The sequence below is a fragment of the Scardinius erythrophthalmus genome (assembly GCF_964197995.2).
Source record: "Scardinius erythrophthalmus genome assembly, contig: HAP1_SCAFFOLD_165, whole genome shotgun sequence".
NCBI lineage: Eukaryota > Metazoa > Chordata > Actinopteri > Cypriniformes > Leuciscidae > Scardinius > Scardinius erythrophthalmus.
Genome location: NW_028296446.1, coordinates 17501 through 42056, shown reverse-complemented (window position 1 = coordinate 42056; position 24556 = coordinate 17501). Strand labels below are relative to the sequence as shown.

The 24556-nt window shown below is 42.4% G+C and overlaps 1 protein-coding gene across 1 annotated transcript in view; it reads left to right on the top strand.

Annotated features, from left to right (window-relative positions):
* Window positions 1-363: 363 nt before the first annotated feature.
* Window positions 364-24556, top strand: part of ears2 (glutamyl-tRNA synthetase 2, mitochondrial) — a 27775-nt gene continuing 3582 nt past the window's right edge. Inside the window, exons 1-3 of the mRNA XM_081394736.1 lie at window positions 364-659; window positions 2428-2583; window positions 19835-20024. Of these exons, the coding sequence (XP_081250862.1) occupies window positions 530-659; window positions 2428-2583; window positions 19835-20024 (476 nt within the window). The 5' untranslated portion in view covers window positions 364-529. The remainder of the gene's footprint in view (window positions 660-2427; window positions 2584-19834; window positions 20025-24556) is intronic.

The following is a 24556-nucleotide window of genomic DNA, read 5'->3' as shown; positions in this document are numbered from 1 at the left end:
TGATTCAGAATAAAGTAGCATTATAAGAGAGATGACAATAAAAGGAAAGAACAGGTTGTAACGAATAGACTACTGTAAGTTAACTGTAACTCTTCGTATTCGTCAAAGTGACTGAAACTGTTAGGCACACTTCATGCAGGACATTTACACAAGAAAGACAAGAGTTGAAACATCATTTACAAGAAACTGATATAGGATAGTATAGCCTATATAATGTAAAAACATATATATATATATATATATATATATATATATATATATTAGAATGCGGAAATAGTAAACAAGGGAGGAAATATTTGTTTCGTTTTAAGGAGGATTGGACTGGAAAGACGAATACAAGTATAAAGTGATGACAAGCTAATAGACAGCAGGTGGCAGTAACTCACTGGGTGCTAACTGCCTTAAAACACCAAGAAGAAGAAGGACAACAACAGAGTGATGGATGAGGTCACGCGCTTTCTCCGCTGTTTGACTGAGAAAAACTTGTAAATATGTTTGTTCTGGATATAAATATGTTCTGGATGTAAACATGTTCTGCGTGTTCTGGAGGAGAAGCGGCGCGCGCAGAGGCGTGTGCACGAGACTGCCCGGCGCGAGCAGAGGCGTGTGCACGAGGCAGCCCGAGGAGGTGCGCGTGAGATTCGCTCCCAGTCCCACAGGTGAAACACACCACAAATATCATATCATAAGCAGAATATGAACACAGATAGAGGAGAATAAACACGGACAGGCTGAGAGACTGTAATAAAGTTAGAGACTGTGATAGAGTGAGAGAGACTGTGAGAGAGAGAGATAGAGACTGTGATAGAGACTGTGATAGAGTGAGGTAGACTGTGAGAGAGTGAGAAAGACTGTGACAGAGTGAGGCAGACTGATAGAGTGAGATAGAGACTGTGATAGAGTGAGGTAGACTGTGATAGAGTGAGATAGACTGTGATAGAGTGAGAGAGACTGTGAGAGAGAGAGACTGATAGAGTGAGATAGAGACTGTGATAGAGTGAGGTAGACTGTGATAGAGTGAGGTAGACTGTGATAGAGTGAGGTAGACTGTGAGAGAGTGAGAAAGACTGAGAGAGTGAGATATTGACTGTGAGAGAGACTGATAAAGTGAGAGAGACTGTGATAGAGTGAGAGAGACTGTGACAGAGTGAGGTAGACTGTGAGAGAGACTGATAGAGTGAGAGAGACTGTGAGAGAGACTGATAGAGTGAGGTAGACTGAGAGAGTGAGAAAGACTGATAAAGTGAGAGAGACTGATAGAGTGAGGTAGACTGTGAGAGAGTGAGAAAGACTGATAAAGTGAGAGAGACTGGTAGAGTGAGGTAGACTGTGAGAGAGACTGATAGAGTGAGAGAGACTGTGAGAGAGACTGATAGAGTGAGGTAGACTGTGAGAGAGAGACTGATAGAGTGAGAGAGACTGTGGGAGACTGATAGAGTGAGGTAGACTGTGAGAGAGACTGATAGAGTGAGGTAGACTGTGAGAGAGACTGAGACTGATAGAGTGAGGTAGACTGTAAGAGAGTGAGAAAGACTGATAAAGTGAGAGAGACTGATAGAGTGAGGTAGACTGAGAGAGTGAGAAAGACTGATAAAGTGAGAGAGACTGGTAGAGTGAGGTAGACTGTGAGAGAGACTGATAGAGTGAGGTAGACTGTGAGAGAGACTGATAGAGTGAGGTAGACTGTGGGAGACTGATAGAGTGAGGTAGACTGTGAGAGAGTGAGAAAGACTGATAAAGTGAGAGAGACTGATAGAGTGAGGTAGACAGAGAGTGAGAAAGACTGATAAAGTGAGAGAGACTGATAGAGTGAGGTAGACTGTGAGAGAGACTGATAGAGTGAGGTAGACTGTGAGAGAGTGAGAAAGACTGATAAAGTGAGAGAGACTGATAGAGTGAGGTAGACTGTGAGAGAGACTGATAGAGTGAGGTAGACTGTGAGAGAGTGAGAAAGACTGATAAAGTGAGAGAGACTGATAGAGTGAGGTAGACTGTGAGAGAGACTGATAGAGTGAGGTAGACTGTGAGAGAGACTGATAGAGTGAGGTAGACTGAGAGAGTGAGAAAGACTGATAAAGTGAGAGAGGCTGATAGAGTGAGGTAGACTGTGAGAGAGACTGATAGAGTGAGGTAGACTGTGAGAGAGTGAGAAAGACTGATAAAGTGAGAGAGGCTGATACAGTGAGGTTGACTGTGAGAGAGTGAGAAAGACTGATAAAGTGAGAGAGGCTGATAGAGTGAGGTAGACTGTGAGTGAGTGAGATATTGACTGTGAGAGAGACTGTGAAAGAGTGAGATAGACTTGCAGTTCGTTGTTGAAGCCTGTTATCGTTCAGGGTTTGAGAGACTGTGATAGAGAGTGAGATAGACTGTGATGGAGTGAAAGAGACAGCGATAGAGTGACATAAACCTGTTGCTCTACTTCAGGGTTTCTTCACCTCGGGGGTCTCCGCACGGCTCTGTATAATTACCTGTTCGCAAAGCAGCGCCGCGGCACGTTCATCCTGCGGCTCGAGGACACGGACCGTGATCGCCTGGTGCCCGGAGCTGCGGACGCCATCGAGGACATGCTGGAGTGGGCAGGTATACTCCCTATACTCTTCACTGCACTCACTATACTCCCTATACTCTTCACTGCACTCACTATACTCTTCACTGCACTCACTATACTCCCTATACTCTTCACTGCACTCACTATACTCTTCACTGCACTCACTATACTCCCTATACTCTTCACTGCACTCACTATACTCCCTATACTCGTCACTGCACTCACTATACTCGTCACTGCACTCACTATACTCTTCACTGCACTCACTATACTCGTCACTGCACTCACTATACTCCCTATACTCTTCACTGCACTCACTATACTCGTCACTGCACTCACTATACTCGTCACTGCACTCACTATACTCACTATACTCTTCACTGCACTCACTATACTCTTTACTGCACTCCCTATACTCCTAACTGCACTCACTATACTCACTATGCTCTTCTCTGCACTCACTATGCTCACTATACTCTTCACTGCACTCACTATACTCACTATACTCTTCACTGCACTCACTATACTCACTATACTCACTGTACTCTTCACTGCACTCACTATACTCACTATGCTCTTTACTGCACTCCCTATACTCTTCACTGCACTCACTATACTCTTCACTGCACTCACTATACTCACTGTACTCACTGTACTCACTGTACTCACTGTACTCTTCACTGCACTCACTATACTCACTATGCTCTTCACTGCACTCCCTATACTCTTCACTGCACTCACTATGCTCTTCTCTGCACTCACTATGCTCAATATACTCTTCACTGCACTCACTATACTCACTATACTCTTCACTGCACTCACTATACTCACTATGCTCTTCTCTGCACTCACTATGCTCAATATACTCTTCACTGCACTCACTATACTCACTATGTTCTTCACTGCACTCATTATACTCACTATGCTCTTCACTGCACTCGCTACACTCTTCACTGCACTCACTATGCTCACTATACTCTTCACTGCACTCACTATACTCTCTATATTCTTCACTGCCCTCACTATACTCACTATACTCTTCACTGCACTCACTATACTCACTATACTCTTCACTGCACTCACTATACTCTTCTCTGCACTCACTATACTCTTCACTGCACTCACTATACTCACTATGCTCTTCACTCTTATCTGCACTTACTATACTCTTCACTGCACTCACTATACTCACTACACTTCACTGCTCTCACTATACTCACTATACACTTTACTGCACTCACTACACTCTTCACTGCACTAACTATGCTTACTATGCTCTTCACTGCACTCACTACACTCTTCTCTGCACTCACTATACTCACTACACTTCACTGCTCTCACTATACTCACTGCACTCACTATACTCACTACACTTCACTACTCTCACTATACTCACTGCTCTCACTATACACTTTACTGCACTCACTACACTCTTCACTGCACCAACTATGCTTACTATGCTCTTCACTGCACTCACTATCCTCACTATACTCTTTACTGCACTCACTATACTCACTATACTCTTCACTGCACTCACTATACTCTTCACTGCACTCACTATACTCACTATGCTCTTCACTGCACTCACTATACTCCCTATACTGTTCACTGCACTCACTATACTCGTCACTGCACTCACTATACTCCCTATACTCTTCACTGCACTCACTATACTCCCTATACTCTTCACTGCACTCACTATACTCACTACACTCTTCACTGCACTCACTATACTCACTATACTCTTCACTGCACTCACTATACTCTTCACTGCTCTCACTATACTCACTATACTCGTCACTGCACTCACTATACTCTTCACTGCACTCACTATACTCACTATGCTCTTCACTGCACTCACTATACTCCCTATACTCTTCACTATACTCACTGTTACTCGTCACTGCACTCACTATACTCTTCACTGCACTCACTATACTCACTATACTCGTCACTGCACTCACTATACTCTTCACTGCACTCACTATACTCACTATGCTCTTCACTGCACTCACTATACTCCCTATACTCTTCACTGCACTCACTATACTCGTCACTGCACTCACTATACTCCCTATACTCGTCACTGCACTCACTATACTCTTCACTGCACTCACTATACTCACTATACTCGTCACTGCACTCACTATACTCTTCACTGCACTCACTATACTCACTATACTCGTCACTGCACTCACTATACTCTTCACTGCACTCACTATACTCACTATACTCGTCACTGCACTCACTATACTCCCTATACTCTTCACTGCACTCACTATACTCGTCACTGCACTCACTATACTCCCTATACTCTTCACTGCACTCACTATACTCCCTATACTCTTCACTGCACTCACTATACTCACTACACTCTTCACTGCACTCACTATACTCACTATACTCTTCACTGCACTCACTATACTCTTCACTGCTCTCACTATACTCACTATACTCGTCACTGCACTCACTATACTCTTCACTGCACTCACTATACTCACTATGCTCTTCACTGCACTCACTATACTCCCTATACTCTTCACTATACTCACTGTTACTCGTCACTGCACTCACTATACTCTTCACTGCACTCACTATACTCACTATACTCGTCACTGCACTCACTATACTCCCTATACTCTTCACTGCACTCACTATACTCCCTATACTCTTCACTGCACTCACTATACTCACTACACTCTTCACTGCACTCACTATACTCACTATACTCGTCACTGCACTCACTATACTCTTCACTGCACTCACTATACTCACTATGCTCTTCACTGCACTCACTATACTCCCTATACTCTTCACTATACTCACTGTTACTCGTCACTGCACTCACTATACTCTTCACTGCACTCACTATACTCCCTATACTCTTCACTGCACTCACTATACTCACTACACTCTTCACTGCACTCACTATACTCACTATACTCTTCACTGCACTCACTATACTCTTCACTGCTCTCACTATACTCACTATACTCGTCACTGCACTCACTATACTCTTCACTGCACTCACTATACTCACTATGCTCTTCACTGCACTCACTATACTCCCTATACTCTTCACTATACTCACTGTTACTCGTCACTGCACTCACTATACTCTTCACTGCACTCACTATACTCACTATACTCGTCACTGCACTCACTATACTCCCTATACTCTTCACTGCACTCACTATACTCCCTATACTCTTCACTGCACTCACTATACTCACTACACTCTTCACTGCACTCACTATACTCACTATACTCGTCACTGCACTCACTATACTCTTCACTGCACTCACTATACTCCCTATACTCTTCACTGCACTCACTATACTCCCTATACTCTTCACTGCACTCACTATACTCACTACACTCTTCACTGCACTCACTATACTCACTATACTCTTCACTGCACTCACTATACTCTTCACTGCTCTCACTATACTCACTATACTCGTCACTGCACTCACTATACTCTTCACTGCACTCACTATACTCACTATGCTCTTCACTGCACTCACTATACTCCCTATACTCTTCACTATACTCACTGTTACTCGTCACTGCACTCACTATACTCTTCACTGCACTCACTATACTCACTATACTCGTCACTGCACTCACTATACTCCCTATACTCTTCACTGCACTCACTATACTCCCTATACTCTTCACTGCACTCACTATACTCACTACACTCTTCACTGCACTCACTATACTCACTATACTCGTCACTGCACTCATTATACTCTTCACTGCACTCACTATACTCACTATGCTCTTCACTGCACTCACTATACTCCCTATACTCTTCACTATACTCACTGTTACTCGTCACTGCACTCACTATACTCACTATGCTCTTCACTGCACTCACTATACTCACTAAGCTCTTCACTCTTATCTGCACTCACTATACTCCCTATACTCTTCACTGCACTCACTATACTCACTATACTCACTATACTCACTATACTCACTATACTCTTCACTGCACTCACTATACTCTTCACTGCACTCACTATACTCACTATGCTCTTCACTCTTATCTGCACTTACTATACTCTTCACTGCACTCACTATACTCACTACACTTCACTGCTCTCACTATACTCACTGCTCTCACTATACTCACTATACACTTCACTGCACTCACTACACTCTTCACTGCACTAACTATGCTCACTATACTCTTCTCTGCACTCACTATACTCACTATGCTCTTCACTGCACTCACTATACTCCCTATACTCTTCTCTGCACTCACTATACTCACTATGCTCTTCACTGCACTCACTATGCTCACTAAGCTCTTCACTCTTATCTGCACTCACTATACTCCCTATACTCTTCTCTGCACTCACTATACTCACTATGCTCTTCACTGCACTCACTATGCTCACTATGCTCACTATGCTCTTCTCTGCACTCACTATACTCACTACACTCTTCACTGCACTCACTACACTCTTCACTATACTCACTAGTGTTGTCAAAAATATCGATATTTCGATAAATATCGATACTGAAATATCTGAACGGTACCAATATTAATTTCCCGAAGTATCGATACTAGCCGCGCTTTCACTTTCACTTCTCTCCAAAGGCGTGTTGACAAACACCACACGCGCACTCGTTTCATTCGCTCTGGTTAAATAGCAAAAGTGAAGTGAATGGGGCCGATCACATCTGACGCGTTTTTTTGCAATGAGAGGCGCCTATTTTCAATTGGTTTCCAGCGAGCGTTCTGCGCGCTGTTTATGCGCCTCGCGAGCCTTCCGTTTTAGTGCTGAAAGCTAGTTGCTTGAACGCCAGGAGACGTGCGATGATGGAGGGTAAACTTGTGGTGCTCTCGCGGGTTACCAGGAGCTTATAACGACTTCACGAACCGTAACTACCACAATGTTAACAGAAAGTAAATAAAGTTAATAAAAGGCTGATTTGATGTTTACTTGACTGACAGGACAGCTGTTTCAGTGGTTGCCTAGCAACATAAAAAACGCAGCGCACTGCTTGTTCTGTCTGATCTTAGACAAGCACATTTTAACTGTGGTCAAATGTAAATTAACTTGTGCTTATTTAACTTTATTCAAGAATTATTATTTAATTCTGCAATTTGCCTTCATTAGCAAATATCATCAATTTGATTACACAGATACTAATTAAACAATGACATATCTGAATTCAATAATGAAATGCCTTTTAACTGAAAATTGAATGTTTAATCTTATTATTATACAATACTGACACTCTCCTCCAATTTGATACTGTTAAGTGATTTGACACAATCTGTATAGTTAAAAGCACTATATAAATAAAGGTGACTTGACTTGATGTCGATCCAGTGAGCATTGTTTTCGCGTGTGATGCACACACGTTTGCGTTTAAATCTGTTCATCAAATAACGTTAATGTATTAACCAGCATTTATGCTTTTGAACAAGTGCACTACCTCAGGACATTTTTGTTCATGTAAAATATACCTCATTGTCATGTTCTAGACTTGTTATATTTAGCTTTTAAATAAAAAAAATACCCCCTTAATATTGTGTTAGTTTTTTTATCCGTGGTATCGAAAATGGTATCGAATATCGATATTTTTCAAGGTATCGTATCGAAGTTAGAAATTCTAGTATCGTGACAACACTAATACTCACTACACTTCACTGCTCTCACTATACTCTTCACTGCTCTCACTATACTCACTACACTCTTCACTGCTCTCACTATACTCTTCACTGCTCTCATTATACTCTTCACTGCTCTCACTATACTCACTATGCTCTCACTATACTCACTATGCTCTTCACTGCTCTCACTATACTCACTACACTCTTCACTGCTCACTAGGGTAAACGTACCTATTAAGCTCACCAAAATCTACATTGAGACATTTTTAGTGCACAAGATATTGGTTTTAGTACAAGAAGTTATTTTAAAATAAAATATTAATCTCTCACACTATAATATTTCATTTTATTTTAAATGACAAAAGTATTTCAATTAAGATGTACATCATTAAATATAAAAAGTCTGGCTGTGCTTAATGGGTACGTTTTGTACCCTTTAAGCACACCCCTGTTCCCAATAAGCTCACAACAAGTTTTATTAAAAATTCTTGTTTATTTTAAACAACCTTTTTAAGGAATAATTGAAAAAAGTTTTATTTGAAGGTACAGAGTCAATCACAAAAAAACAGAACACTAAAATCAAGCAACAAGGCATTCAATTTGATCAGGTAGCCTATCCTATTCATAGTGACGTGTCATTCAAACTCATTGCAACATCTAGACTAGTCCACGTTCAGCTATGTGTAACCCATATTGAAAAATCAAATAACAAAACAAACCAATGTGCTCCTTAAAGGGATACTCCACTTTTTTTGGAAATAGGCTCATTTTACAACTCCCCCAGAGTTAAACAGTTGAGTTTTACCGTTTTCGAATCCTTTCAGCCGATCTCCGGGTCTGGGGGTCCCACTTTTAGCATAGCTTAGCATAATGAATTGAACCGGACAAGACCATTAGCATCTCTCTCAAAAAAATGACCAAAGAGTTTCGATATTTTTCCTATTTAAAACTCGACTCTTCTGTAGTTACATTGTGTAATAAGACCGACGGAAAATGTAAAGTTTCAATTTTCTAGGCTGATATGGCTAGGAACTATACTCTCAAAATCGCACCTTTTCATTTTCCGTCGGTCTTAGTACACGATGTAACTACAGAAGAGTCGAGTTTTAAATAGGAAAAATATCGAAACTCTTTGGTCATTTTTTTGAGAGAGATGCTAATGGTCTTGTCCGGTTCAATTCATTATGCTAAGCTATGCTAAAAGTGGTACCGCCAGACCCGGAGATAGGCTGAATGGATTCGAAAACGGTAAAACTCAACTGTTTAACTCTGGGGGAGTTGTAAAATGAGCTTATTTCCAAAAAAAGTGGAGTATCCCTTTAACTCTCTGGGTCAGAGCTTTCCTGTCTACTCCAAACTTCTTGGACAGATACGACAGGTTTCTGATGGCTCCTTCTTTGTATGACATGCCTCTTTCATCTTTGGGCATACACTATAGTTTCGTCTAGCTTTTGTCATCTTAAGACTGTGAAAATAAGTTTATTAATCATTTTTTTGAAGATTAACATAGTGACAACCATCAGTTAATATTTAAATTCTGATTATTAAGTATTTACATAGACGTTTAATGTGGGTGAGCTTAAAGGGAGCACACACTGTGCTTAATTGGAGCAAAAACATTTTTTAATTAATAAATATTAAATTAAAATTTAAAGGAAAATATTTAGCTAAATTAATAATCTAGGTAATGTATTAAGTTTATACCAATTTTAATATGAACAACTATTATAGACAATATCTATGAAATTATGCTTTTTCTAATTGATGTCACACTGAAGCTGTGTGATTGTCATAGTAGTGCACCCTTTAAGCTCACCTAACAATAATATGAATTCTTTAAAAATTACAGCAGTTTAAAACCACAGACTATCAATAAAATGTAAAATTATAATATTATGGATTTAAAAGTACAAGCCATTAATTCCTGTGAAGTAATATATTAATGTAGCACACAATCTTATACAGCTAGTAAGCTAGCTATGTTCGTAGCATCTGGGCTATGTTGCTAAAACTATCTTTTAGATCTAACTGTAATTATTTCCCACATCCAGGTTCCAGGTTATAATATGCAAAAGTCTAAACATTAATCTCTTAATTTTGCAATAAGATGATGTACTTCTTCAAAATAAAGGCTTAAACATATAAAAAATGCACATTTGAGGGGCTCCTCTTCTGGTGAAAGTTTTCAGACAGCTTTGAAAATAGCCGCCAGACAGTGTGAACACATGGACACACATATCTCAGTGTGCAATGGTCTGATTGGTTTAAAATTACAGGAGGTATATAGTAACAAACACATCAATTGGTTAATACATCAAATAGGATAATACATTGCTGTTTCTTTTTATAATCTGAGCTCCAAGATGGTAGTGTGCTTAATGGGTACTTGAGCTTAATAGGTACGTTTACCCTATACTCACTACACTCTTCACTGCACTCACTATACTCACTACACTCTTCACTGCTCTCACTATACTCACTACACTCTTCACTGCTCTCACTATACTCACTAAAGATAAAGATAAAGATAAAATATACTTTAATGTCCCCCAAGGGGGAAATTTGTCTTGGGCTGCAGTCACTGCGACACACACTTACAACGTACCACATAAAATATACACCGAATATAAACAATACAAACATGCGTCATTACACTGTATCGTGAAGAAAAAAAAAAAAAAAAAAGAAAAAAAAGAAAAATTTAAATTAATAATAATAATTGCACAACACAGTGGGGATAAAAAGTATACAAGTAGGTAACAGTCATTTGCTACTGTTTAGCATCTTAATAGCAGCTGGGATGAATGAGTTTTTATACCTCTTTAACCTACAGTACGGCATTCTAAATCGTTTACCTGAGGGTAACAACTCTAGTTCCTTATTCAGAATGTGGGATGTGTCATCCAAAATCTTATGTGCCTCCCTGAGCACAGATTTTTCATACAGTGACTGTAGGTAGCACTGTTCTTGGTAGCCTACAATTCTAAAAGCTGTATTGATCAGACGCCCCAACTTAGATTTAAACTGAACTGAAAGATTACCATACCAGGTCTGCATGCTATAACGTATCACACTCTCTAAAATCATTTTAAAAAACAGAAGCAGGAGTTTGCTATTAACACCATACAATCTTAGCCTTCTTAAAAAGTACATCCTTTGTTGCAACCTGGTGCAAAGATTTTCAACATGAATGTGCCAGGTAAGTGAACAATCAATAAAAACACCCAGATACTTATATGACGTAACCTGACGTATTGGTGTGTTGTGAATAAGTACAGGATTAGGTTCACAGATTGATCTTGGATCAAATATCATCTCCTCTGTTTTAGTGACGTTAACCATCAGATGATGAGCATCACACCAGTCCACAAACTGTTTAATTTCTGAGTGGTAGGAGACTGTGTCTTGGTCTCGAAACAATAAGCTAAGGATAGCAGTGTCATCAGAGAATTTAACAATATAATTGTGTGGATGTTTACTCACACATTCATTGGTATAGATAGTAAAAAGGACAGGGGAGCTCACACAACCCTGTGGAGCCCCTGTGCTGATGAATTTAGGGTCTGAGACTGCCTTGTGTACTTTAACATATTGTGTCCTATTAGTTAAAAAGGAGTAATACCATCCAACAATAAAAGAGCTTACACCCATATTTTTAAGTGTCTCAAGTAAAATAACTGGCTGAATCGTATTGAAGGCCGAACTAAAATCTATAAAAAGTAAGCGTGCGTAGGCCTTCGGATCCTCCAAGTGCTTAAGGACTAGGTGGGTGATGCTACTTATAGCGTCATCTGTACTCCTACCCAGTTTATAGGCAAACTGCCAGGGATCTAACTTTTTGTTAACCTCAGTTTTTAAAAGAGACACCATATATTTCTCAAAACACTTCATTACAATGGACGTCAATGCTACTGGTCTAAAATCATTGTTCTCTTTAGGACAGGGTTTCTTTGGGACTGGAATAATAACAGTCTTTTTCCATAGGGCTGGGATGATGTGAGAGTCAAGTGATCGCTGAAAGATAGGGCACCAGGCTGGAACAAGCTCCTCCGCACATGTTTTCAATAAGCGGGCAGAGATTCCATCTGGACCCTTAGCCTTCCTAGTACACTGATGCTGGAACAGTGACTGTATCTGTAACCAGTCTATCTCATGTCCTATGTTCAAATCCTTGCTGATGGAGTTTAGGATACTAGTGCATTCATTGTTAAAATCCTGAGTTTAAAATCTGAGGTAAAAGTCATTAAATTCATTAGCTTTCATCCGGTCATCTGTAGTGGTTATATGTACTTTACTTAACTACACTCTTCACTGCTCTCACTATACTCTTCACTGCTCTCACTATACTCCCTATACTCTTCACTGCACTCACTATGCTCTTCACTGCACTCACTATACTCTTCACTGCACTCACTATACTCTTCACTGCACTCACTATACTCCCTATACTCTTCACTGCACTCACTATGCTCTTCACTGCACTCCCTACACTCTTCACTGCTCTCACTATACTCTTCACTGCTCTCACTATACTCCCTATACTCTTCACTGCACTCACTATGCTCTTCACTGCACTCACTATACTCTTCACTGCACTCACTATACTCTTCACTGCACTCACTATACTCCCTATACTCTTCACTGCACTCACTATGCTCTTCACTGCACTCCCTACACTCTTCACTGCTCTCACTATACTCTTCACTGCTCTCACTATACTCCCTATACTCTTCACTGCACTCACTATGCTCTTCACTGCACTCCCTACACTCTTCACTGCTCTCACTATACTCTTCACTGCTCTCACTATACTCTTCACTGCACTCACTATACTCCCTATACTCTTCACTGCACTCACTATGCTCTTCACTGCACTCACTATACTCACTACACTCTTCACTGCTCTCACTATACTCACTATGCTCTTCACTGCACTCACTATACTCACTACACTCTTCACTGCACTCACTATACTCTTCACTGCTCTTCACTGCACTCACTATGCTCACTATACTCTTCACTGCTCTCACTATACTCTTCACTGCACTCACTATACTCCCTATACTCCCTATACTCTTCACTGCACTCACTATACTCGTCACTGCACTCACTATACTCACCACACTCTTCACTGCACTCACTATACTCACTATGCTCTTCACTGCACTCACTATGCTCACTATACTCTTCACTGCTCTCACTATACTCTTCACTGCACTCACTATACTCCCTATACTCTTCACTGCACTCACTATACTCGTCACTGCACTCACTATACTCACTACACTCTTCACTGCTCTCACTATACTCTTCACTGCTCTCACTATACTCTTCACTGCACTCACTATACTCACTACACTCTTCACTGCTCTCACTATACTCACTATGCTCTTCACTGCACTCACTACACTCTTCACTGCACTCACTACACTCTTCACTGCACTCACTATACTCTTCACTGCTCTTCACTGCACTCACTATGCTCACTATACTCTTCACTGCTCTCACTATACTCTTCACTGCTCTCACTATACTCACTATGCTCTTCACTGCACTCACTATGCTCACTATACTCTTCACTGCTCTCACTAAACTCTTCACTGCACTCACAATACTCACTATGCTCTTCACTGCTCTCACTATGCTCACTATACTCTTCACTGCTCTCACTATACTCTTCACTGCACTCACTATACTCACTACACTCTTCACTGCACTCACTATGCTCACTATACTCTTCACTGCACTCACTATACTCTTCACTGCACTCACTATACTCTTCACTGCACTCACTATGCTCACTATACTCTTCACTGCACTCACTATGCTCACTATGCTCTTCACTGCTCTCACTATACTCACTATACTCTTCACTGCACTCGCTACACTCTTCACTGCGCTCACTATGCTCACTATACTCTTCACTGGACTCACTATACTCACTATACTCTTCACTGCACTCGCTACACTCTTCACTGCACTCACTATGCTCACTATACTCTTCACTGCTCTCACTATACTCTTCACATGCATTAGCTACACTCTTCACTGCACTCACTATGCTCACTATACTCTTCACTGCACTCACTATACTCACTATACTCTTCACTGCACTCACTATACTCACTATACTCTTCACTGCACTCGCTACACTCTTCACTGCACTCACTATGCTCACTATACTCTTCACTGCTCTCACTATACTCTTCACTGCACTCGCTACACTCTTCACTGCACTCACTATACTCACTATACTCTTCACTGCACTCACTATGCTCACTATACTCTTCACTGCACTCACTATGCTCACTATACTCTTCACTGCACTCACTATACTCACTATACTCTTCACTGCTCTCACTATACTCACTATACTCTTCACATGCATTAGCTACACTCTTCACTGCACTCACTATGCTCACTATACTCTTCACTGCACTCACTATACTCACTATACTCTTCACTGCACTCGCTACACTCTTCACTGCACTCACTATGCTCACTATGCTCTTCACTGCTCTCACTATACTCACTATACTCTTCACTGCACTCGCTACACTCTTCACTGCGCTCACTATGCTCACTATACTCTTCACTGCACTCACTATACTCACTATACTCTTCACTGCACTCGCTACACTCTTCACTGCACTCACTATGCTCACTATACTCTTCACTGCTCTCACTATACTCACTATACTCTTCACATGCATTAGCTACACTCTTCACTGCACTCACTATGCTCACTATACTCTTCACTGCACTCACTATACTCACTATACTCTTCACTGCACTCACTATACTCACTATACTCTTCACTGCACTCACTATACTCTTCACTGCACTCACTATGCTCACTATACTCTTCACTGCACTCACTATACTCACTATACTCTTCACTGCACTCACTATACTCTTCACTGCACTCACTATGCTCACTATACTCTTCACTGCACTCACTATACTCACTATACTCTTCACTGCACTCGCTACACTCTTCACTGCACTCACTATGCTCACTATACTCTTCACTGCTCTCACTATACTCTTCACTGCACTCGCTACACTCTTCACTGCACTCACTATACTCACTATACTCTTCACTGCACTCACTATGCTCACTATACTCTTCACTGCACTCACTATGCTCACTATACTCTTCACTGCACTCGCTACACTCTTCACTGCACTCAATATGCTCACTATACTCTTCTCTGCACTCGCTACACTCTTCACTGCACTCACTATGCTCACTATACTCTTTTCTGCACTCGCTACACTCTTCACTGCACTCGCTACACTCTTCACTGCACTCACTATACTCACTATACTCTTCACTGCACTCGCTACACTCTTCACTGCACTCGCTACACTCTTCACTGCACTCACTATACTCTTCACTGCTCTCACTATACTCACTATACTCTTCACTGCACTCGCTACACTCTTCACTGCTCTCACTATACTCTTCACTGCACTCACTATACTCCCTATACTCTTCACTGCACTCACTATACTCGTCACTGCACTCACTATACTCTTCACTGCACTCACTATACTCACTACACTCTTCACTGCTCTCACTATACTCACTATGCTCTTCACTGCACTCACTATACTCTTCACTGCTCTTCACTGCACTCACTATGCTCACTATACTCTTCACTGCTCTCACTATACTCTTCACTGCACTCACTATACTCACTATGCTCTTCACTGCTCTCACTATGCTCACTATACTCTTTACTGCTCTCACTATACTCTTCACTGCACTCACTATACTCACTACACTCTTCACTGCACTCACTATGCTCACTATACTCTTCACTGCACTCACTATACTCTTCACTGCACTCACTATACTCTTCACTGCACTCACTATGCTCACTATACTCTTCACTGCACTCACTATACTCTTCACTGCTCTCACTATGCTCACTATACTCTTCACTGCACTCACTATGCTCACTATGCTCTTCACTGCTCTCACTATACTCACTATACTCTTCACTGCACTCGCTACACTCACTATACTCTTCACTGGACTCACTATACTCACTATACTCTTCACTGCACTCGCTACACTCTTCACTGCACTCACTATGCTCACTATACTCTTCACTGCTCTCACTATACTCACTATACTCTTCACATGCATTAGCTACACTCTTCACTGCACTCACTATGCTCACTATACTCTTCACTGCACTCACTATACTCACTATACTCTTCACTGCACTCGCTACACTCTTCACTGCACTCACTATGCTCACTATACTCTTCACTGCTCTCACTATACTCTTCACTGCACTCGCTACACTCTTCACTGCACTCACTATGCTCACTATACTCTTCACTGCACTCACTATGCTCACTATACTCTTCACTGCACTCACTATACTCACTATACTCTTCACTGCTCTCACTATACTCACTATACTCTTCACATGCATTAGCTACACTCTTCACTGCACTCACTATGCTCACTATACTCTTCACTGCACTCACTATACTCACTATACTCTTCACTGCACTCGCTACACTCTTCACTGCACTCACTATGCTCACTATACTCTTCACTGCTCTCACTATACTCTTCACTGCTCTCACTATACTCTTCACTGCACTCACTATACTCTTCACTGCTCTCACTATACTCTTCACTGCACTCACTATGCTCACTATGCTCTTCACTGCTCTCACTATACTCACTATACTCTTCACTGCACTCGCTACACTCTTCACTGCACTCACTATGCTCACTATACTCTTCACTGCTCTCACTATACTCTTCACTGCACTCGCTACACTCTTCACTGCACTCACTATGCTCACTATACTCTTCACTGCACTCACTATGCTCACTATACTCTTCACTGCACTCACTATGCTCACTATACTCTTCACTGCACTCACTATACTCACTATACTCTTCACTGCACTCACTATGCTCACTATACTCTTCACTGCACTCGCTACACTCTTCACTGCACTCACTATGCTCACTATACTCTTCTCTGCACTCGCTACACTCTTCACTGCACTCACTATGCTCACTATACTCTTCACTGCACTCACTATACTCTTCACTGCACTCACTATACTCTTCACTGCACTCACTATACTCACTACACTCTTCACTGCACTCACTATGCTCACTATACTCTTCACTGCACTCACTATACTCTTCACTGCACTCACTATACTCTTCACTGCACTCACTATGCTCACTATACTCTTCACTGCACTCACTATACTCTTCACTGCTCTCACTATGCTCACTATACTCTTCACTGCACTCACTATGCTCACTATGCTCTTCACTGCTCTCACTATACTCACTATACTCTTCACTGCACTCGCTACACTCACTATACTCTTCACTGGACTCACTATACTCACTATACTCTTCACTGCACTCGCTACACTCTTCACTGCACTCACTATGCTCACTATACTCTTCACTGCTCTCACTATACTCACTATACTCTTCACATGCATTAGCTACACTCTTCACTGCACTCACTATGCTCACTATACTCTTCACTGCACTCACTATACTCACTATACTCTTCACTGCACTCGCTACACTCTTCACTGCACTCACTATGCTCACTATACTCTTCACTGCACTCACTATACTCTTCACTGCTCTCACTATACTCTTCACTGCACTCACTATGCTCACTATGCTCTTCACTGCTCTCACTATACTCACTATACTCTTCACTGCACTCGCTACACTCTTCACTGCACTCACTATGCTCACTATACTCTTCACTGCTCTCACTATACTCTTCACTGCACTCGCTACACTCTTCACTGCACTCACTATGCTCACTATACTCTTCACTGCACTCACTATGCTCACTATACTCTTCACTGCACTCACTATGCTCACTATACTCTTCACTGCACTCACTATACTCACTATACTCTTCACTGCACTCACTATGCTCACTATACTCTTCACTGCACTCGCTACACTCTTCACTGCACTCACTATGCTCACTATACTCTTCACTGCTCTCACTATACTCTTCACTGCACTCGCTACACTCTTCACTGCACTCACTATGCTCACTATACTCTTCACTGCACTCACTATACTCACTATACTCTTCACTGCACTCACTATGCTCACTATACTCTTCACTGCACTCACTATACTCACTATACTCTTCACTGCTCTCACTATACTCACTATACTCTTCACATGCATTAGCTACACTCTTCACTGCACTCACTATGCTCACTATACTCTTCACTGCACTCACTATACTCACTATACTCTTCACTGCACTCGCTACACTCTTCACTGCACTCACTATGCTCACTATACTCTTCACTGCACTCACTATACTCTTCACTGCTCTCACTATACTCTTCACTGCACTCACTATGCTCACTATGCTCTTCACTGCTCTCACTATACTCACTATACTCTTCACTGCACTCGCTACACTCTTCACTGCACTCACTATGCTCACTATACTCTTCACTGCTCTCACTATACTCTTCACTGCACTCGCTACACTCTTCACTGCACTCACTATGCTCACTATACTCTTCACTGCACTCACTATGCTCACTATACTCTTCACTGCACTCACTATGCTCACTATACTCTTCACTGCACTCACTATACTCACTATACTCTTCACTGCACTCACTATGCTCACTATACTCTTCACTGCACTCGCTACACTCTTCACTGCACTCACTATGCTCACTATACTCTTCTCTGCACTCGCTACACTCTTCACTGCACTCACTATGCTCACTATACTCTTCACTGCACTCGCTACACTCTTCACTGCACTCGCTACACTCTTCACTGCACTCACTATACTCACTATACTCTTCACTGCTCTCACTATACTCACTATACTCTTCACTGCACTCGCTACACTCTTCACTGCACTCACTATGCTCACTATACTCTTCACTGCACTCACTATACTCACTATACTCTTCACTGCACTCGCTACACTCTTCACTGCACTCACTATGCTCACTATACTCTTCACTGCACTCACTATACTCTTCACTGCACTCACTATACTCACTATACTCTTCACTGCACTCGCTACACTCTTCACTGCACTCACTATGCTCACTATACTCTTCACTGCACTCACTATACTCACTATACTCTTCACTGCACTCACTATACTCTTCACTGCACTCGCTACACTCTTCACTGCACTCACTATGCTCACTATACTCTTCACTGCACTTCAACGCTTGCACCTTGGAACCTATTTCAAGGTTTGCGTTCTCGAGTACCAGGCAGTGTTGTTGTGCGAATGAGCGGCCAGAGCGCATTAAGGGTTTTCTGTGAGAACGGTGTTGTGTAAGCGGCCCCTAAATTAATAACTAATGATCTTTGCAACGGACATTAATCAATCAAAACTAACTTTAGCTGGACAATAACTTTATTCTAAAGCTGCTGTAAAGCCAATACAATCTCTGTTACTTCAATTTCCTATTATCACAGTAAAGCTGCATTGAAACACAATCTATATTGTTAAAAGCGCTATATAAATGAAGGTGACTTGACTCACTATACTCTTCACTGCAGACTGCCGTCCAGCAAGACGCATGTAAGTCTAAGTCGGGGTGTGTGTGTGTGTGTGTGTGTGTAGGAATCCCCCCAGATGAGAGCAGTCGCAGAGGAGGGCATTATGGGCCGTATGTTCAGTCGGAGCGGCTCCATCTCTACTCACAGGCCGCATCATCACTGCTGCACACAGGCCACGCCTACTACTGCTTCTGCACCAATCAAAGGCTGGAGCTGCTGAAGAGGGAGGCGCAGCGCAGTGGACACGCACCGCGGTAAACACACACACACACACACACACACACACACACACACACACACACACACACACCATGGTAAACTCACACACCTGCTGCGGTAAACTCACACACGCACCGCTGTAAACACACACTTACAACACACGTACCTGCGGTGTAAACGCACACAAACCATGGTAAACTCACACACCTGCTGCGGTAAACTCACACACCTGCTGCAGTAAACACACGTAGCACGTAATCACCACTTAATAACGTTATATTTCCCTTGTCAGAAGAGTACTTAATTTAATAACCTTACAAATGTCTTTACAAAATTACATGAAGCAGAGTTACCAATCTCTCCACATTTGGAAGCAAAACCCATCCAGTTCCATCCAGTATATCCACCCAATATTAAAGTCCAGAGTTACCACAAATGTCCTTGGTTCATCACACCATTGTAGATGTTAGGATGTATGAAGAATGTAATCCAAGTTCATCCAACAAAGGTTAATCCAATGAACAGCGGCAGTTCGTAAAGGAGTTCAGATATAATCCACAATTGAAGAGAATAACAATTGTCATACTTGAACCAGTTAAGATGTCCTCAAAATCAAGTAGATACAAAAACCCTCTGGACAAAGCAAACAATAAACAACAAACAAGCAAGATACATTTCCCACTTTAAACCTCTGATAATGATAAACGAACAAATAAATCAACTCACATTGAGATGTAGAACACTTATGTTCCTCAACAAAAGGTTTTCCAAATGAAAGCATGGGAAGAGCAAACACTCCCAGCTAACAGGTATCCCTTACTCACACTTCCTCTTCCTTTTAGTCTCTGGCCTAGAGAACTCTACCTGATAATGGCTCCCTAGCGCCCTCTAATGGCCAGGAGTAAAATTACAACTTAAATTTACCATAGAAGATAGGGAACAGTTACTGAAACTGTTGCAAACCCCCCTTTCAGAAGAAGGCCTGGCCGTAGAACCTTTTCAGATTTTCTACATGGTATGTCTCAACCTGCTTGGGTTTGCTCGACAGACACTGTTTGCAGTGGTCCATACATCTCGCTGGATTTCTGGCCAGAACACAATGTTGAGTAGTCTACGCAATGTTTTCATGCGCCCAAGATGCCCACTTAAAGGATTGTCATGTGTAAACTGGAGAAATTTCTGCCGGAGATCCTTTGGGATGACTACTTGCAAAGTGTGACCCTTTTGACTTTCAGGGACACATCTGAACAGAAAGCTGTTTTGTACAACATAGTGAATACGTTTGAGGTTGATAGAGTTAAGCTTTGCTTCATCCCACAAAGGCTGCAAAGATTGGTCACTTGGTGTCGACCAAGTTCTTCCCAGTTGATCGGTAAGTCTCCATTCACATCTTTTGGCTGGCTTACCGCAACGCTTCCCAGTGGCTCTCTCTCAGGCATTGTGTGGGACAGTGAATCAGGTATGACATCTCCCTTTTCGGTACCTCACACTAAATTCAAACCCCCGGAGTCGGATAGCCCACCTAGTAAGTCTTGATGTTGGGCAAGGATGGTTGAATACCCAAGTGAATGCGGCATGATCAGTAACGAGCTCAAAGGGTTTCCCTTCTAGGTATTGTCGGACCTCTTTTCAGCCGCCTAGACCACAGCGAGTCATTCCTTCTCCAAAACAGCATATGATTTTCCGGCTCCTTGAAGCAGCCGGGATGGAGAGGCGATGACATATTCTCCCTTTTACAACTCCTGAGTCAGTACAGCCCCAAGTCCAAAGTCGCTCGAATCAGTCTGCACTTTGAAAGATTTACTTGAGTCTGGAGGAATAAGAACTGGGGCCTTTTGCAGGGCATCCTCCAAATCTTCTAAAGAATGTTGGCACCCAGTCCAGTTCCATGGTACACCCTTCCTCTTCAGTGCATGAAGTGGAGCAGCACGTTCCAAAATAATGTGCGGTATAAAGCGACGGTACCACCCAGCAAGACCTAGGAATCGCTCAAAATCACATATGGGAATTCTTGACAGCGTCCACCTTGGAATGTCTTGATGCCTTCCGCTGAAATGACGTGTCCCAGAAAAGGCAGTGATCTCCTTACCAATGTTTCAGCTGATTCCAGCCCAGCAAACACCTTCTTCAGATCTTGGCAGTGTTGCTGAAGGTCTCTGGAGTATATGACAACTTTGTTTATATGTACAAAAAAAACCATTTGGCAATAAGATCTTGTAGAACTTTGTTCATCAGCCTTTGGAACATTGCTCCAGCATTTGTCAACCCAAATGGCAGGTGAAGAAACTCATACAACAAAAGCAGTTTCTTGGATGCTTCTTTCGTCCATCACCACTTGCCAGTATCCAGTTTTGAGGTCTAGGCTACTGAATACTGTTGCTCCATTGACAGACTCCAAGAGATCTTGTTTCTGAGGCGTGGGAAATCCATCCAGTGGGGTTTTGGCATTCAGTGCTCGATAATCCACACAGAAACGCATACCCCCATTCTTCTTGGGCACTAGCACTACTGGAGCTGCCCATGGGGATGTAGATGGCTGTATTATACCTTTACTCAGCATGGCTTTGACTTCCTCATCAATTAAGTTTTGCTTATTGACTGGAACAGGATATGCTCTTTTCTGTACTGGGATGGGGTCATTAGTTATGATCTGGTGCTAAATGATAGAGGCTTGACCTAAGGCATCTGTACATACAGTTGGCCAATTAAACAGCAACCCCTCTAAACACCACCGGGAGGCATCAGCAAGACCCATCAAATCCTTGATGGCAACTGCGGTGTCACTGGATACTTGCACTATTGGCAGTGCACAGTGTATGTTAACAGTGTGGTGGGTCATAACGAGAACAGATGTAATGTTTCCTTTTGTACAGGCAATGAAAGTGTGGAGGTGTCAAAATCCAACTTGACTCTTTATGTCACCAGGAACTCAAGGCCTAAGACGAGTGGAAAAGCCTGGTCCTCATCTCTCATGATAGTCGCATTTGGTCTGTGCATCCTTGCAGGGTACACTCCCAAGTAACTTCGCCTAATGCCCTCTGGATATGGCTGTTGGGAAGGGTAGCGCAAGTGGTTTTTTCTAGAATACTCTGTTCTCCTGTTATTTCAGTGCTGTATTTTAATCGAGGTAAGGCCATCTTCGATTCTCTGCTTACTTTGTATTTTTAACTTCACATAATTCTGTATTTTAGTTAGACGCGCTGCTTTATTTAACATAAAGCCGCGAGCGATATTAATTATTATTGCAGTCTAATTTGCACTTAAGCCGTTGCTCTTATTGCAGTTTCGTCTTGGCACATTTTCGCGTTATTCAGACTTAATTGCCCGACCGAAACAGCTGTACTCACTCAAGCGGTGAAAGCATTATCTGTATATCTGTGTAATTTGCGCGCTGTCGCGGAAGCGTCAGCGGAAGCGTTCAGCTCTCGTGTTCAGCCTCATCGTGTGAAGACCGACTCGGGTAAAGACCATCGACTCTACCTGCGCGACTCCACCGAGCAAGAACACCAGAAAGGCACTTAAGTATCTCCTTTTCCCTTTCCTTCACTCTTTTTATCTTATTGTTCACCTTAAACAACATGTGCTTTCAACACATTACTGTTATCACTCGGCAACGCCCTTTCATCACGCTCAAAAGGCAGCGCAATACTGCCAATCTGCGTCCCATTCTCTCATCCGCACACACTCCTCTCTCTCTTTCCGTGGGTCTATGGAATTGCCAGTCAGCAGTCAATAAAGCTGACTTCATTCCAGCCTTTGCATCTCATTCTACTCTTAATATCTTAGGCCTGACTGAGACCTGGATTCGTCCAGAAGACTCAGCAACCCCCGGTGCTCTCTCTAGCAATTTCTCCTTCTCTCACTCCCCTCGCCAGTCTGGGAGAGGCGGGGGTACAGGGCTCCTCGTTTCTAACAATTACAAATACTCTGCGCTCTCTTCTATATGCAACAACAACTCATTTGAATATCATGCTATTACACTCACAACTCCCATTAAGATCCATATTGTAGTCATTTATCGTCCCCCAGGTCAGCTGGGTAATTTTGTGGATGAGCTGGATGTGCTGCTGTCCTCCTTCCCTGAGGACGGCACCCCACTTCTAGTCTTTGCTGCATACGGCTTGTCGAGATGGATGTTGAAGTCACCAGACTTCATCTCTCTCCTAGCCTCTTTCGATCTCACACAACTCATCACCACAGGTACTCACAAATCAGGCAACCAACTGGACCTGGTTTACACACGCAACTGCACCACAGACAACATCTTGGTGAGACCTCTCCATGTCTCAGATCATTTCCTCATTACCTTCAGTCTACAACTCTCTACCCCTGCACCACCAACCCCACCACCAGTCACTTTCAGGCGAAACCTGCGCTCACTTTCCCCCTCCCATCTTTCCTCTGCCGTCTCATCTTCTCTTCCCCCACCCTCACAATTCTCATCTCTGGATGTGAATACCGCAACGGATACCCTATGCTCCACTCTAACCTCTTCTCTAGACATTATCTGCCCTCTCTCCTCCAGGCCAGCACGCGCCACTCCCTCTAACCCCTGGTTATCTGAGGT